Source organism: Prionailurus bengalensis, chromosome A1, assembly GCF_016509475.1.
Source record: "Prionailurus bengalensis isolate Pbe53 chromosome A1, Fcat_Pben_1.1_paternal_pri, whole genome shotgun sequence".
Taxonomy (NCBI): domain Eukaryota; kingdom Metazoa; phylum Chordata; class Mammalia; order Carnivora; family Felidae; genus Prionailurus; species Prionailurus bengalensis.
The window spans coordinates 21830946-21847208 of record NC_057343.1 but is presented as its reverse complement, the minus strand read 5'-3'; the positions used below and the strand labels follow the sequence as shown (position 1 = coordinate 21847208).

Below are 16263 nucleotides of genomic sequence, written 5' to 3'. Positions count from 1 at the left end.
CTATCTGCAGTTGTTATATTCTCTTCACCTGGAAGAAAAAATTCCCAGGCAAGCCTGGGTCTGATTCTTACCTGTATTTGGCAGGCCTTGATCTTATGCTAATGAGAAATCAAGAGTCCCCTCCTCTCCATGCCCTACAGCCAGGACCAGCTGATACTCCTTTACCCCAAGAAGTATTCTGATTTGCTCATTCCTGACAGCTGAAAGTGGGCTTTGACATAGACTATACAGCACAGTCCACTCCTACTGACTATCTTCCCACTATCCCACCAGAAAGCTGGCCTCAACTATGGTAAGCCCTATGCTTCCTAAGACTCCGTCATGGCCTTGCACACTAACATACTAACTGCCCAGAAGGGGCTCTTATAGAACTCAAGGAAGCAAAATGCAGACTATGACCCAGAGACTATCTTCAGTTTATCTGAAGATAATGGCAATGTTCCTGTTCGGTAAGATTTGTGCTTGCTTCTCAGTGTCTGTACTGATCCCTTTTTACACACATTTATATGAACATAGTTGACACAATGATATAAAATTAAATGAGAATAAAAAAGAAAAGACTGGCAAGTTACTTAATATTTTTAGCCTCAGTTTCCATATGTATAAAAGGGGACAGAAATAGTCTTACCATTCAGCTGTTGGGAGGAGTAACTAAACAAACACAGACAATGTATATGATGCAGATTAGAGACTCAATCGGTGATAACTATTTTTTAAGCTCTCAATTTAGTAAGATAATTCCTTTAATGTGGGAGTATGTGTGTGCGTGTGACTGTGTGGTGTGTGTTTGTATATATACAAAGTGTTGTAAGGGTAAAGTAGGAGTGACCCACACCTCCAGGGGTAACGGCAGATTCTGGAGAAGGCCAAAAATATGGAGTGTGACAAGTGCTAGGAGCCCTGTAGGCCTGCGAGCTGTGGCAGAATCAAAGATTTGGTAAACTGGAATAGTTTATGCCTCTTACATATGCTTCTTAGATTTTGCTATGGAAAATTTCAAAGGCATGCAAGATAAGGAGACTAATATAATATACCCTGTCTACCTGGCTTCAACAACTATCAATTCATGGCCAGTCTTGTTATATTATATCCCAAGCTACTTCTTCTCCATTACCAGTTGCTTTATAAACAAATCTCAGAATCACGTAATTTCACCTGTGAATATTTTAGTATTATGCTTTTTGTATTTTCCTGTGGCCTTCTCATCATTTAATAAATCCTTTAAAAAATAATAACAAAAATATAAGTGTATATGAGTTAGTATATACACTAACATGGAAAGATCTCATAAATGTATTATTGTTCAGTGTAATAAAGAAGTTACAGATACCACAATTACATTTAAAAAGACCTAAACAAAAAATAAACAGTATAGGGGAAGGGAATAAGATAAAATAAGATAAAAACAGAGAGGGAGGCAAACCATAAGAGACTCTCAAATACAGAGAACAAACTGAGGGTTGCTGGTGGGGTGTTGGGTGAGGGGGTTGGGCTAGATGGGTGATGGGCATTCAGGAGGACATTTGTTGGGATGAGCACTGGGTGTTATATGTAAGTGATGAATTGCTAGTTTCTACTCCTGAAATCATTATTTCACTATATATTAACTAACTTGGATTTAAATAAAATTAAAAACAAAAATAAATAAAAAATAAACAGTAAAACATATGCATGTGCTCCAAAATATGTAAGTACATATATAGAAAGATAGTTGCAAAAACATGCATCAAACTACTAATCCTGATTACCTCAGAGGAGGGGAGTAGTGATGTAAAGAGTGAACTTAAGAATTTGGTCCTGTAGGCATTTATATTGTTCGACACTCAAAGAAAAAACAATATATTCATCATTATTTATGGGATTTTTTTTTTTTTTATGAAAAGAAGTGAAGTAACCACTGCTCGTTGCTGCCCAGAGTGACAGTAACTCATACAGGAAATGTTAAGAAGTCTTAAGTGCTGATTTGAGTTTCTAGCTACTAAGCGACCTTCCAACCTCCTTTCTAATCAAGTTTTTTTTTCCCCCCCTGCCAACTAAAAATACACTATCCAGTTCAGGAAATGTGGCTGATTGAACAGCAGCTGCTACTGAAGACCAACTTTGCATATTGAAACAACCTTGGAAGATAAAAAGCAACAGCTCCCTGTCATCAGCTCCTGTTCTGAGGCGCGGCTGGAGCACATCACACTTTTGTCTTGGCCTCCACATTGTCCTTCCTGCACATTTTCAAGAGACAGTCCCGGGCCACTGTTTTGTTTTGTTTTCCCTTTTAGTGTCAGGAAATTTCCTGCAAATACGTAGAAGCAGAAGTTGAAGCTGCTTCAGTGCAAGTCTAACACCCTTTAGACTTTTTTTTTAAGTTTATTTATTTTGAGAGAGAGCATGAGAGGGAGAGGGTCAGAGAGAGAGGAAGAGAGAGAATCCCAAGCAGGCTCCACACCGTTAGCACAGAGCCCGATGCAGAGCTCAAACCCACAAGCCACGAGATCATGACTGATGTCAGATGCTTAACCAACTGAGCCACCCAGGCTCCCCACATCCTTTAGATCTTTCTCGCACTCACTATTTCAGAAAGTAGATCACCCACTGCTATTTCCTTTTCCTATTTTTTTGTTTTTGTTTTGTTTTGTTTTTAGAGAGAGAGAGATTGACTGTCAAGATACTGTTTCTGTTGGGAGGGAGACAGAGCAGAGAGAGAGGCACAGAAATTCCCTCCAACTTTGCCAGGTTCCTCATTTGGTTATAAAGAGATGGTGTCACCAATAAAATGGAAACTAGGAATGGCAGAAAGGGGAGATAAGTTGTGCTGTAAATGTAAAACACTCACAGGCCACTAAAAGTGATAATAATTCTAAGTACAACTCAAAATGCAAAATAAAGACAGTTTAAGAGTCTGCAATGTATCCTATATCTAATTCTGATATATGGTGCCCTAGTCTTCATATACAAGAGTGATGCTGATTTCTCCCATTCATATACCATGCAGTTGCACTTTGAAAAGTTTTTTGTTTTTGTTTTTTTCACTCATGTGATAGACTATACAGAGCTTTGCTTATAGCTGCTCAATAAAAATTCCATTATACTGGGGCGCCTAGGTGGCTCAGTCAGTTAAGTGACCGACTTCGGCTCAGGTCATGATCTCAGTTTGTGAATTCAAGCCCACATCGGGCTCTCTACTGTAGCACAGAGCTGCTTTGGGTCCTCTGCCCGCCCCCCCCCCCCCCCAGCTTGTTCTCTCTCTCAAAATAAATAAATAAACTTAAAAAAAATTCCATTGTATCCATAAGATATTTGAGCTGAAGGAAACCTAACAGTACCTAGTCCAACCTTTCTTCGCAAATCAATGGCTTCTTAAGCTTCTGTCCACCTCTCCTCCCTCCCCAGGACCACACAGAAGGAACTGGGGTCAGAGTGAAGGCAATGTTGCTCCCTTTGCTCCCAAGCCCCAGGCACACCTTAACCTTAGCCCCTGTGTCCTTATCATCTGCCCATTCCAATCCTCCTGCAAATCAAATCCTGGCAGGTTCCCCAAGGATTCATCAGCTGGACAGGACTAAGTCTCAGCTTGATCTAATCACCCTCCACCACGATAAGACAAACAAGCCTTCTTTCACACAGGTCTTTAATGCTTTGAGCCTGCTTTGGCATAACGACAAAGATTCTTTACTTGACCAAACTTCAGTCAGGCTTCTGAAACTTCTTCTCGGCCCATCTTTACATTTCCTTGTAAAATAGTTTTAGCAACAACCCTCCTAAGTGTTCACCAGAACACCCTGCCCTCAATATCTAATCCCCTCAATATCTGATCGGGTTCCTCATGCCACGCCCAGGTGATGTCTGGTCAGGTGACATGACTTCAGCAAGAATCCTGTTAGGTCAGCTTAGCCAGAATCTCCCCAGAACCTCTTAGTAATTTTCTATCTGCTGACCCCCACCCTGATCCTTGGCTATGAATTTCCACTTGCCCAGGCTGAATGCAAAGTGACTATAGCCTACAGCCACAGGCACCCCAAAGAACTAAACAACAGTGACGTCGATAACAAATAACACAGTGGTGTACATAATACACTCCGTGTTTCTGACTTTTCCTAACCACTTCCTCCTGTTAAAATACCCTACAATTACAACAGGATGTTTGCTCTTTGCAAAGCACTTTCTCAGTGGGTAGCAGGCACCATGAAAGACGAAGAGATGAATAAATCCCAGCAAGATCTCAAGTAAATCATTTACTCTGAGCCTTGTTCTTTATTTGTAAAATGGGAGAGTCATAGCTCCTAATTTGCTTCTTGACTTTTTAATGAAACGCGTGGGAAGGCAGAAAGCACAAATGCTACCTGTTACAAGAGCCAGAGCACTGCAACTGCAGATGCAAATTAGAGAGTTACAGAAAGAATCAATGGCTTCTGATTGGCCAATGTTTTAAAAATTATGTTTTCCAGGGGCGCCTGGGTGGCTCAGTCGGTTAAGTCTCTGACTTCCGCTCAGTTCATGATCTGGCTGTTCTCGAGTTCCAGCCCCGCATGGGGCTCTGTGCTGACAGTTCAGAGCCTGGAGCCTGCTTTGGATTCTGTGTCTCCCTCTCTCTCTGCCCCTCCCGCACTCGTGCTCTGTCTCTGTCTCTCTCTCAAAAATAAATAAATGGTAAAAAAACAAACAAACAAAAAAACCCTCCAGGCTCCAGAAAAAAACATCAAGGCATGTGTTCTGAGCTAAGAAATGGGGTTGGTGTTAGAGTTTGCTCTATCAAGAGCTGAGGAACTGGGGACATCTCTGTGGCACGTCCCCACCAGGACCGCCAGGGGAGTCCAGGGGGGACTAAGGGAGGGGCTGATGAGCCTGCCCCGCCCCCGACCACCTGGGAAAGGAAGTGGGAAAGGAGAACCAGCAACGGTCACTGCATTTCCTTCACATCTCACTCTCGGGACACAACAGGACGAGGACAGAGCAGCTGCAGCTGGATGCGGGCAGACGGCCACAGAGGAGGAGCTTTTTCAGCCACAGTCTAGTAACAGAGGTAACTTTCATTTTCCTCGTACCCCCCACCCCCCACCCCGGCATAAGGAAGGAACAGAACCTGTCTCATTTTCCTGAAGGGGCAGCCCGAATATACCCCTGGGGGACAGATGTCCCTTCCCCTGTCCCAGCCAGGTTTCCCCTAAGTCGGGAACAGGTCTTGGTTTTAGAAACGGATTCTTGAGGAACGTGAGTCGTGCTCTAGAGGTAATTTACCTTGATGAGGCAATGGAGGAAACCACTTTGCCCCAACTTGTAAATTTGTCCCCAGGCGACAGTATTTATAAATAGCCACTGTTTACCGGGCACGGTGCTGGTCCTGAGGAGAGTTCCAGAGGCAGAAGCTTGTATGAGCCGATTGGACTCTTCACTGCGTGCACTGAACTCAAGCTAGCTTCCGTTTCAGGGTTTAGGCTTATAGGAGGGAAGTAGAGTCTGGAAGCCACAGACGAGCAAGAGCTGAAGCCATCTTTTGGTCATTTCTATTGAACTAGGTTATGTCTAACTAGAACTTCCTTTTGCCTCTTTGCTTTAACTACCAAGGAAAGTGAGCCCGCATTCGGAGTCTTCCAGGGGCCCTACCCTCTTCTCTGACTCAGCTCCCTCCCCACCTTCCCGAGATAGGTCAGCTCATGGTGACTCATATGCCCTTACTTCCTGGCCCTTTCAGAGCCCAGGCCTGTGTTTGAAACCTGACCTTGTATAAACACTTCCTACTTTTGGAGTAGAGCTTCTTCTTCCATTTGCCTGGATGCATGTGTGTTCCCTCAGAAAAGACTGGCTTATGTGCGCACCTGGCCTTTCTCCCCTAGGGGTTAGCAGTGGCCACCATGGGTTCTGTGAATTCCCGAGATCACAAGGCAGAGGCCCAGGTGGTGATGATAGGCCTCGACTCAGCAGGCAAGACCACGCTCCTGTACAAACTGAAGGGCCACCAGATGGTGGAGACCCTGCCCACTGTTGGTTTCAACGTGGAGCCTCTGGAAGCACCGGGGCACGTGTCTCTGACTCTCTGGGATGTGGGGGGGCAGACCCAGCTCCGGGCCAGCTGGAAGGACCACCTGGAAGGCACGGATGTCCTCGTGTATGTGCTGGATAGCACCGATGAAGCCCGCTTACCCGAGGCAGTGGCTGAGCTCATGGAAGTCCTGGACAACCCACACATGGCCAGTGTCCCTTTCTTGGTGCTGGCCAACAAGCAGGAGGCGCCAGATGCCCTGCCACTGCTGGAGATCCGAGAGAGGTTGGGCCTGGAGAGGTTCCAGGACCGCAGCTGGGAGCTTCGGGCCTGCAGTGCCCTCACTGGCGCTGGGCTGCCAGAGGCCCTACAGAGCCTGAGGAGTCTCCTGAAATCCCGCAGCCACTGTGTGTCTACGTGAGCACAGGCGGGGCAGGGAGTGGGGAGAGCAGGAAGACGCGATCTGGGCACAGCAGCATATCTTTGCTGATACGACCTGAAAGAATCAGCTGGGCCTTAAGAATCTTAAGCTCAGTTTATCAGACGAGAAGTCCTTCTGTGCTTGGACAGGATATTTTCCTCTTGAAGCTTGTTGTCACTAGTGTTTATGTTGAAAATCAACTATGGGGCACCTGGGTGGCTTGGTTGAGCGTCCAACTTCAGCTCAGGTCATGATCTCATGGTTTGTGGGTCCAAGCCCATGTCAGGCTCCGTGCTGACAGCTCAGAGCCCGGACCCTGCTTCAGATTCTGTTTCTCCCTCTCTCTGCCCCTCCCCTGCTCATACTCATCTCAAAAATAAACATTAAAAAATTTTTTTTAATTACAAAGAAAAAATAAGAAAATCAACTCTTCTTTGAATAATAATACCCTAAGGGGCAAAAAATGCCTCCACACACTTCATTTAATAACTCATGACCAAGGGTGAACCGAGCAATTGTAGTAATAGAACAATGAATGGTTGCATGGTAATTAAGATCTAAATTCACAGAGGGAACGAGGTTTCAAAATCAGATTAGAATATCTTCTGGACATGGTCACAATCTTATGAGTGATTTTTCCCTGGGAGCCTCTGGGTATATGCCGAGATCACTCTGAGTGCCAGCAGCCAGGACCAGCAGAATTGAGTAGGCGACTCTGCCCCCACAGAGTCTTGGGTTTAGAAGTTCACAGGGGCACTGAGCCCTGGGCAAGAGGCTGGAGTTAAGACCTTCCAAAATTTATCCTTTTCTCTGATGCTGATTAATTCTTCTCTACCTTTTTTTTTTTTAAGTTTATTTATTTATTTTGAGAAAGAGAGAGAGAGAGAGAGAGAGGGCAGAGGAGGGGCAGAGAGAGAAGGAGAGACAGAATCCTAAGCAGGCTCCACACTGTCAGTGTGGAGACTGACACAGGGTTCAAACCCACAAACCATGAGATCATGATCTGAACCAAAATCAGGAGTCAGTCACTTAACCAACTGAGCCACCCACGTGCCCCTCTTCTCTACCTTTTATCATCCTATATTGGTCTTTGTCTAAAGTGTTTCATTTTTGTCTTTTTTTTCCTTCTTTTCTTCTTACAGCACACATTTTCCCTTAAAGATCAGATTAATCAAAGATTTCATTAATTCATTCATTTAATTTTAAAAAATGTATAGAACATTGAATTTGGACAAAAGGCACTGAGTTTTTAGTTATGAGCCAGGCCCTTTAGATGTCAAGTGTGAATTTTGAAAACACATGCAACAGAAATGCTTCTTTCTCATTATTAATAGTAAAAAAGAAAGTTGAACACAGCATCCTACAAGGGTTTTCAGGTGATCTTAACCTAGGAACCACAAAGCTCCTGAAATTATTTGCAAAATATTATGCTTGGAACCTGTTTTGGGGGGGGGGTGGGGAAGAAGATCCATTTTGTGACTCATAAAAGTTAAGAATCACTGATCTGGTCTTATCCATCATCCAACCCAGGAATACTTTCTATAATCTGAGGGTTTTTTTTAATGTTTTATTTATTATTTTTTGAGAGAGAGAGAGAGAGAGAGAGAGCGTAAGAAGGGGAGGGCAGAGAGAGAGAGAGGGAGACATAGAAACCAAAGCAGGCTTCAGGCTCTAAGCTGTCAGCACAGAGCCAGACATGGGGCTCGAACTCACAAACCGTGAGATCATGACCTGAGCTGAAGTCGGACGCTTAACCGCCTGAGCCACCCAGGCACCCCTATAATCTGAGTTTTTAACGGCCAGCAGCTTATATTTGACACGTGCTCTCATGTTAAACAGCTCTACGTGTTGGAGCTACCCTGGGCTACAACTATGCTCCTTATAGCTCCCTGTCTGGAGTGACGCAGTATAAACGGGCCCTCAATACCCATCCAACATCTGAGATCCGCCCGGTCCTCCTACTCAAATTCTTCCCTTCTAACATCAGGTTAGTCATGCCGAGTTCTTTCCAGTACTTGTCAGTAGACGGTTTTCCTGTGTCAGACACAGGAAAGTGCAAAGATGCAAAGACAGATTGGACAAGGCCTTGGCCCTCATGGAGCTCTGGCTAAGAAAGCAATAAGACAAAACTCCCATAAAAATGCAGATAGAGTCTCAATTCAGCAACTGTTGATTGAGCACTCACTGGGGCCAAGTTCTGTGCTCGGGGCTTTCCATAGATTATCTGACATTCTCTCAACTCTGCAAAGTAGGTATCGTTCTCATTTGGCATAATTAGAGACTGAGGTTGGGAGAGGTTGCGACTTGCTTGAGGCACAGAGCTATTAAGTGACAGATCTGGAATTTGAAACCAGATAAGTCTAGCCCAAATGATACTTGTGTTCTTCCAGGACATGTTTCTAGAAGGTTTAAGCCAAGGTTGACCTTCAGCAGATTTACGAGAGGAGCAGCCTAGTCAAAGGGAGGAGACTGCTTGGAGGCGTAAGGGGGAGTGAAGGAAGAACAAGTAAGCTGGAGTGGCCCAAGCAGGAGGCTGGAGTGAGGGGTGGGTGTATTATAATAGGAAACAAAACTGGAAACAACTCAAGTCCAAGTTGGGGAAGATCTGGACTTTTTTTTTTTTTTTAATTTTTTTTTTCAATATTTATTTTTGGGACAGAGAGAGACAGAGCATGAACGGGGGAGGGGTAGAGAGAGAGGGAGACACAGAATCGGAAACAGGCTCCAGGCTCCGAGCCATCAGCCCAGAGCCTGACGCGGGGCTCGAACTCCCGGACCGCGAGATCGTGACCTGGCTGAAGTCGGACGCTTAACCGACTGCGCCACCCAGGCGCCCCATGATCTGGACTTTTGTAATCTGGCTCAGGGAAGTGAAACCGCTGGACTTGCCATTTAGGAAGAAAACTTAGTGGCAGTGCGACGGTGGAATAAACAGAAGGGAGACACTGGAGGCAGGCAGGCAGGAAGACCCGCTAGGTGGCCTTCACAGTAACACTGGGGAGGAGGGAAAGAGATGGGAAATTGAAAGCCAGTTTTAAGGGTAAAAGCTGAGAGAAGAATTTGAAAACGGCTCAAGATGTTGAGTGTATGTGATAGGAGGGATCCGAATGATCTGAGAAGATGGACACAAGAGGAACAAGTTGGGATGGGGCCAGAACTGCTGGGTTCTACTCTTGAAGCACTGGGTGTGGATGTGTTTATAGTTTCTTCCAGATGGTTCTATGACCTACAGTCCTTGAGATGGTGAATGCCCTGCTGGATGCATTTGCTGGTTCCCACGCACAGAGCCTCCTTTCCTCATGTGATTTGTCACTTTGTATTGTGAGCTCATCTTCGGGAGGATTTGTTTTTCCTGTGTGACTCCCATGTGCCCTGGGTTGTGACAGTGTTTCTACACAGAGTGGTTTCACCTTAGTATCTACTAGGCTCCTGGAGGTTTCACCTGTTTTAGGTCAAACATTATGTTAGTTTCTCTGCTTCGGGGCCCATGGGCCTCATGGGTGGCATCGATCTGGATTCTGTGCCCATGCATGGCACAGGCCCTAGTGATTCAATTTCTGACAGGTGACTCCTTCTTTCTTCTTTCTCTCTTTCTTCTTTTTCTTTCTTTTTTTTTTTAAATTTTTTTAATGTTTATTTATTTTTGAGAGAGAGAGAGAGAGAGAGAGAGAGAGACAGAGCATGAACGGGGAAGGGGCAGAGAGAGAGGGAGACAAAGAATCCAAAGCAGGCTCCAGGCTCCAAGCTGTCAGCACAGAGCCGGACGCAGGGCTCAAACTCACAAACTGCGAGATCATGACATGAGCCGAAGTCAGACATTCAACCATTCAACCGACTGAGCCACCCAGCTGCCCCTCTTTTTCTCTTTTTCTTTCTTCCTTCCTTCCTTCCTTCCTTTTCTTTACTTCTTTCTTCTTTCTTTCTTTCTTTCTTTCTTTCTTTCTTTCTTTCTTTCTTTCTTTTCGTACTCCTGTCCCAAGATAGATCATTTGCTTCCTCATACTTCTTTTAGTGGGTAGCATTTCCCAATCTCCTTTTAAGGAAGGGGTGTCTCTTTGATAATGTTGCTTTTCTACTAAGCTCAGATCAACATTTTCTCTTTTCCAAGCAAGCCTAAGGCCATACCTCCTGTTCCCATGTAGGTGTTACAACTAGCCCAGTTCCTAGAGCCTAAACTCGGCTTCCTTCATATCTCCATGGACTCCAGGCTCCAAGCTTACACTTAACTGCTTTGGCTGTGATTTGTCTTCATTTCTGCCACTTGAGGATATCCCTTCTTTTGTTCAAGGACAGTGTGTGTTAAAATACAATGGTTTTGGTAATAGTTTACCCAACATTACTGTATCTCTGTAATGGGCAAATGTCCATCAGCCATGAACTGTCTCCTGAACTGTTTTGATATATGGCAGGGAGATCTGCACTTAGGAAAATAGCTTGGGTAGCTGACTTTGGGTGGAGACAGGATTCTGAGGCAGGAAGGCAAGTTACAGAGGGAGACCGGGGTTCTTTTGCCTGACACGCACATGCTTGGCCCTGTTGGTGCAGACATCCCGTCACCACAGCGGCCATCAGACTATGGCATTTGTCTCTCTTCTCTTGACAATCACCAGTCTCCTTTCTGACACCAGGGCGCACCATGCTCTTGTCCAGCTCCAAGTGTATGTTCCCTGCTTAGATCAAAAAGAGTGGACAAGGGGCCAGCAGGTGGTACATGCTGAGAGTCCCAAATCCTTGAAGGCAGATGTGCTCTTAACAAGCCCCAGGAGAACTCCTCTCATCACCCCACCTTGGATAAGATTTGGGAAGAAGGATAACAAAGCAAAATATCGTTAAGAACCATGCCCAGGTAGCGTTGACCGTAACTCCCTGCTGGTCTCTGCTTGGAAGGAAGGAATGTCACAGACGATTGCCCAGCAGGTGAGTTCTGGGATGTTCACTATACAATCCTCTGGCCGGAAGGTGAGGTTGAGAGCCTCAGAGTCCAAGGGCAGTTCTGCCGGCCTTCTACCTCACCAGCTTCTGAGACGTTCGCCTCACGTGAGCATGGGAATCCCACAGGACGCAGGGTCCCGCAGCACCTTCCTTGGCTTTCCGATGCCCCTCTGTATGAAGGGCTGTTCTCCAGCCCTTCAAGTTTCCGTGTCAACGGGTGGTCCTTGTACTTACATGAGGGATGCTAGCGTGGCAGGGTCCTGCAGGGTCACACAACCTTAGGGAAGCCTCCCAAACCCCTGCTGTTTTTTAGCCATAGGATGTCTTCCTGTTTGAACCTTGCCCATGATTTTGAGGACCCTCAGGTCCCACCTCTGCAGGAAGCTCTGCCTGGATACCTCAGCCCATGTTCATCCCCCTTCCTGAACTCTCATGGTGCTGACCCCCTTCTCAGTGCCTGAAGTGGGGCTGTTCCATGTGTGGGCATGTGGCCTCCACAAGTATGGTCTAAGTTCCTAGAGATCAGGGGATGCCTTACAGCCTTTGATCCTCTTGGAAGCCTGTAACGATATTAGGTACTGAGGGCTGCTCATTAAGCATCTGGGTGAGAAATGAATAGCTGACTGAAGCTACTGAACTAGATGAGCTGGCAGGGAGTCCTCAGGCCCTCTGAACTGTCCAGAATGAAATCCCCAAAATGAGAGCTCCAAGAGGTTCATCAGCTCGGGAGCCAAAACGCCAGGACAAACCTGCACGTCAGGCATCCTCTGTAGTACAAACAACAGGAAAAAGTCATCTGTGCTGTTTCTGGAACATGTCATGCTCAGAACCACCTGCATTTTAGTCCTAGCAGGAGACAGAAGGCTAAGTGAGGACGTAGCAGGGTGTGCTAGGGGACCTCGGGAGAGGCCAAGCCCCCAAAGGCAGCCGTTGAGAGCAGCCATGGCCCCCAGAGCCAGTGCCTGAAAGGAGGGTGCCAGGGGGCGCCCATCCTTCCTTCTGCTTCCACCTGTTAACACTGGTGGTGCTGGAGGGAGGGTGGGACTCCATCCTTTCTCAGGGCCTTCCCTGAGGACCATGGGGGAGATAGTCTTGCCTGTCCAGAAGCAAAAGTGACACTAGGTCCAGGAGAGCCCTTACTACTGGGAATTACACTCCCTTTCTTACTGGCAACTGAAAAGTAGGGCAGTCAGTAGTCAGGAGGGGAGCCTCAGCCCTTGCTTCCCCGCCTGAGACAGGCCAGTGCCCTCCAGGGCCACAGAAGCGGGAGGCAGGGGGGCAGGTGGAAGGTTTTCCCTCCTGCTCTTCTGCTCAGAGATACACATACATATTCATTACATATATTTATATATATATATACACATATATATGTTTTGTTTTATTTTTAATGGTGCTGTCCTTACCTGAGAGGTGTGTGGCCTGTTCCAATTGCCCCACACCTTTCAGATCCGTCAGCCTCCCCTTAGTCCCCAAGAGCGAGTGAAGGAGCAGGAACGTGTGCCAGCGGATGTAGCTCTACATGCAGAACAGCAGGTGTCTATTTTCTTATATTAAAATGACTCTGGTCTTTCTCTTTCTGTAACACTGTGTACAGGGAGAACTGTTCTAGTTTGGAGAGCTGCTTACCCATCTGAACGTGAGGCTGAGTTTCTCCCTTTCTGGCTCACTGATTTGGAAGGGTTTTCTCCTTCCTCCCTTGGTCAGAATCCATCCTTTGCCAAGTTGAGCTGCAGGCTTTGGTTTTGACTCGGTTCTGCTACATTGTGGTTTTCAGTGGTCCGTCCTCACTGGTCTACGACATGTGCCTCCTACTGCTGAGGTGGGGTAGTTGTGGGGACCTCAGTGTGGACCAGGCACCCATGCCCCGCATGTGGGTGATCCAGGACCCTGTCTTTCCTTCTTGTCCTCAAGGATTTAAAACACACATCGACACTTCAAGTGTCCCTGCCCCAACCTCAGGTGGGGTGGTGAGGTCCCCTCACACAAGACTTGCACCTTCCTCAGAACCAAAATGACACAACTCGGCAGAGTGAGTGGAGAATGGGGGTGGGGGACTCCCTTCCAGAAGCCCCAGGCCCAGCCTTCAGACAGATGGAAGTCAAATAGGAACGATGAGCTATGAATGAGCTATGAATGATGAGCGTGTGCCTCTTTCTGCAGAGCCTGGCACAAGATGGGAGAGTCCCTGAATGAACAGGAGGTAGAGAGGCCAACCTATGCTGCCTGTGAGGGCAAATACAAATTCAAAATAGGAAGCTTAACTGTCCCTGTTGAAAATAAGAGATGTCTCCCTGCATCCCTTTTCTTAGAGCATTTACTTCAGACAATTCGTAAGTTCTTTCCTCCATCTCTTTGAAATGTATGTAACTCCTTTTCAAAAATTTTTATTAATGTTTATTTATTTTTGAGAGCGAGAGAGAGAGCGTGAACAGGGGAGGGTAAAAGAGACAGGGAGACACAGAATCGAAAGTAGGCTCCAGGCTCTGAGCTGTCAGCACAAAGCCCAACACGAGTTTTGAACCTACGAGATCATGACCTGAGCAGATGCTTAACTGACTGAGCCACCCAGGTGCCCCGTGAAATGTATGTAAATCCTTTTAAAAAGCTAAGGCTGTTGCCAGCTTTAGGACTCAGGAATGTCTTTCTCCATGATCTGGGACCAATCCCTTTGGAATGCTATCATCAAGGGAGACGGGGCCTATCTCTCAGTCTCTGTAGGAGGGTAGGAGCCTAACTGGGCAGGTGCCTCCCTCAAAGTTGCAAAACCACCTCCTGTCATAAAGATCTGAGAAGTTTGTTTCTCTTTAGGTTAAAGTCAATTACCTAACAGATGGTGACCCCAATTACCAGGTAAATCTAGGATGAACCTTGAGTGACAAATGGTGCTGTTAAGTCCTCTAACTTGAGGACTGGTTATTATGTCGGTAATAGGTTGTGTGACTGCCTAGCCATCTAAAAGAGTGAGATTCCTTCTTGTCTTTGCACTCTCTAGCCAATTGCCTATGATGCACATCACATTCTGGTTGAATGCTTATTCAGTAAGAAAACTGTTTTCTTAGGGTGCCCGGGTGGCTCAGTTGGTTAAGCATCTGACTTCTCCTCAGGTCATGGTCTTGCAGTCCGTGAGTTCCAGCCCCGCGTCGGGCTCTGTGCTGACAGTTCAGAGCCTGGAGCCTGCTTCAGATTCTGTGTCTCCCTCTCTCTCTACCCCCTCCACCACTCGCATTCTGTCTGTCTGTCTCTCTCAAAAATAAACATTAAAAAACCTTTTTTTAAAAATGAAAACTGTTTTCTTTCTCTACTACCTTTGTGGAGAGGTTTTCTGGGTTGGCAGGAGATTTGATTTTAATTATATTTCCCCAACAGCTCCCATTGGTTTGGCTCTGTGAACTTCTGGTTGTACCCATGATGAGTACAATCACATTGGTAAGGGGTAATCAACCGGAATGCATGCTAGAAGGTTTCTAGAGGACACTTAATTAGGAACGAGGAACATGAGTTCAGTATGACCCATGGCATTCTCCTCTCACAAGATCATGGAAACCTGTGACTGCCTTCAACTTACTGAGAGAAGGATTTCTTGGTGTGGTGAAGCGTGACCCCTGCATCCCTTTCCCACACGGCTCGTAAAAGCAGCAGCTGAGGAAAAACAAAATAATTTTAGAAAGGAAAAAAAAGGAGTCTTTCATTTTTACCTCATTGTCTTGATTTCCACTCCTCTGACACATTCACCCCCAAGGAAATTTGGCTATGTAGCTACAGAGCATAAGTATTTAAAACTTTTCCATGAAGAAATGGCATTGTTCTGCCTCAGATTTCAAGCTAGGACCTCATAATGAATCCTTCTCCCTCCCCTGACCCCCCTCCCCCCACCCCCACCACAATTTGGAGCCTGGAAACATCCATGTGGATATTTTTGCAACCTACTTCAAGCATGAAATCACAAATCTAAACAAATTAATTCTCATAAAAGCATTTCCAATTCTTCAAATAAAAGGAGGCATCATGATTATAAATTATCTCCAGATTATGAACATTGACACTATGTCATTTTGCCATTTTTACCTACCTTTTTGAATTCCACAAACTTCATTAAATGTTAACCTAACCAGGAGGGAAAATATAAAGAATATAAAGAAATGTACATAAAGATTTTCAGGGTTACAAAAATTCTTCCATGAGAGAATCACTACCAGGATGGAGCTACAGCACCTCGCCCACCCCCCTCCACTTTGCTCAAATCGGTATTGTCTAAATGCAGTCAAGTGCGCTGGCTTGGAGTCTGGCCATAAAGTCAGTCAGAACTGACTAGTACACCAGCTCTGTGCCTCACCAACTGCGTAACCTGGGGCAGATTTTTTAACCCAATGAAGTTCCAGCTGCCTCATCTACAGAATGGGAATGATAATAGGGGGTACCTCACAAAGTTCTTGTGAGAATTCAGTGTGGTAATGCGTCCATGTAGTCAACTCGCATCTCTTGAGCACCCACTATGTGCAAAACACTGAACTATGTACAAGAGCTACAGGACGAAGGAGACACGTGGTCCTTGGCCTCTAACATGTAGTCTAGCTTTCGATGTGGGATAACAATGAAGTCATGCTAAAATGCATATGAAACACAGAGTTCTGGGGGCCCAGACTTTTCTTGCAGATCCCTTCTGCCACCCTTAGGATTTTCCAGACCCAGACTTGTTCTGGAGTAAAGAGGGTGTCACTGCTGGTGAGAGAGTGGCTGGGGGGTGGGGGGAAGGAATGGGACTGAGGTCAAAAGACAGCAAGATAGCTCTTCTGAATTCTGAAACTCTGGACACTTAGCCTCCATCTGCCTTCTTACCACATCTACTAACATCTCTATTTCAGTGCTTCTCTTCTGCCCCTTCCTGGCCCAGAGCACTTTCACTATGAGTACTGGAAGCCTACAATTAGTATCTCCTCCA

General features: G+C 45.9%; 1 protein-coding gene across 1 annotated transcript; it reads left to right on the top strand.

The window, feature by feature from the left end:
- Positions 1-4796: 4796 nt before the first annotated feature.
- On the top strand, positions 4797-6689 carry ARL11 (ADP ribosylation factor like GTPase 11). The gene is made up of 2 exons (XM_043578416.1): positions 4797-5014; positions 5826-6689. The coding sequence occupies exon 2, from the start codon at positions 5844-5846 to the stop codon at positions 6390-6392; it is 549 nt and encodes a 182-aa protein (XP_043434351.1). The 5' UTR covers positions 4797-5014; positions 5826-5843; the 3' UTR covers positions 6393-6689.
- The last annotated feature ends 9574 nt before the right edge of the window (positions 6690-16263 follow it).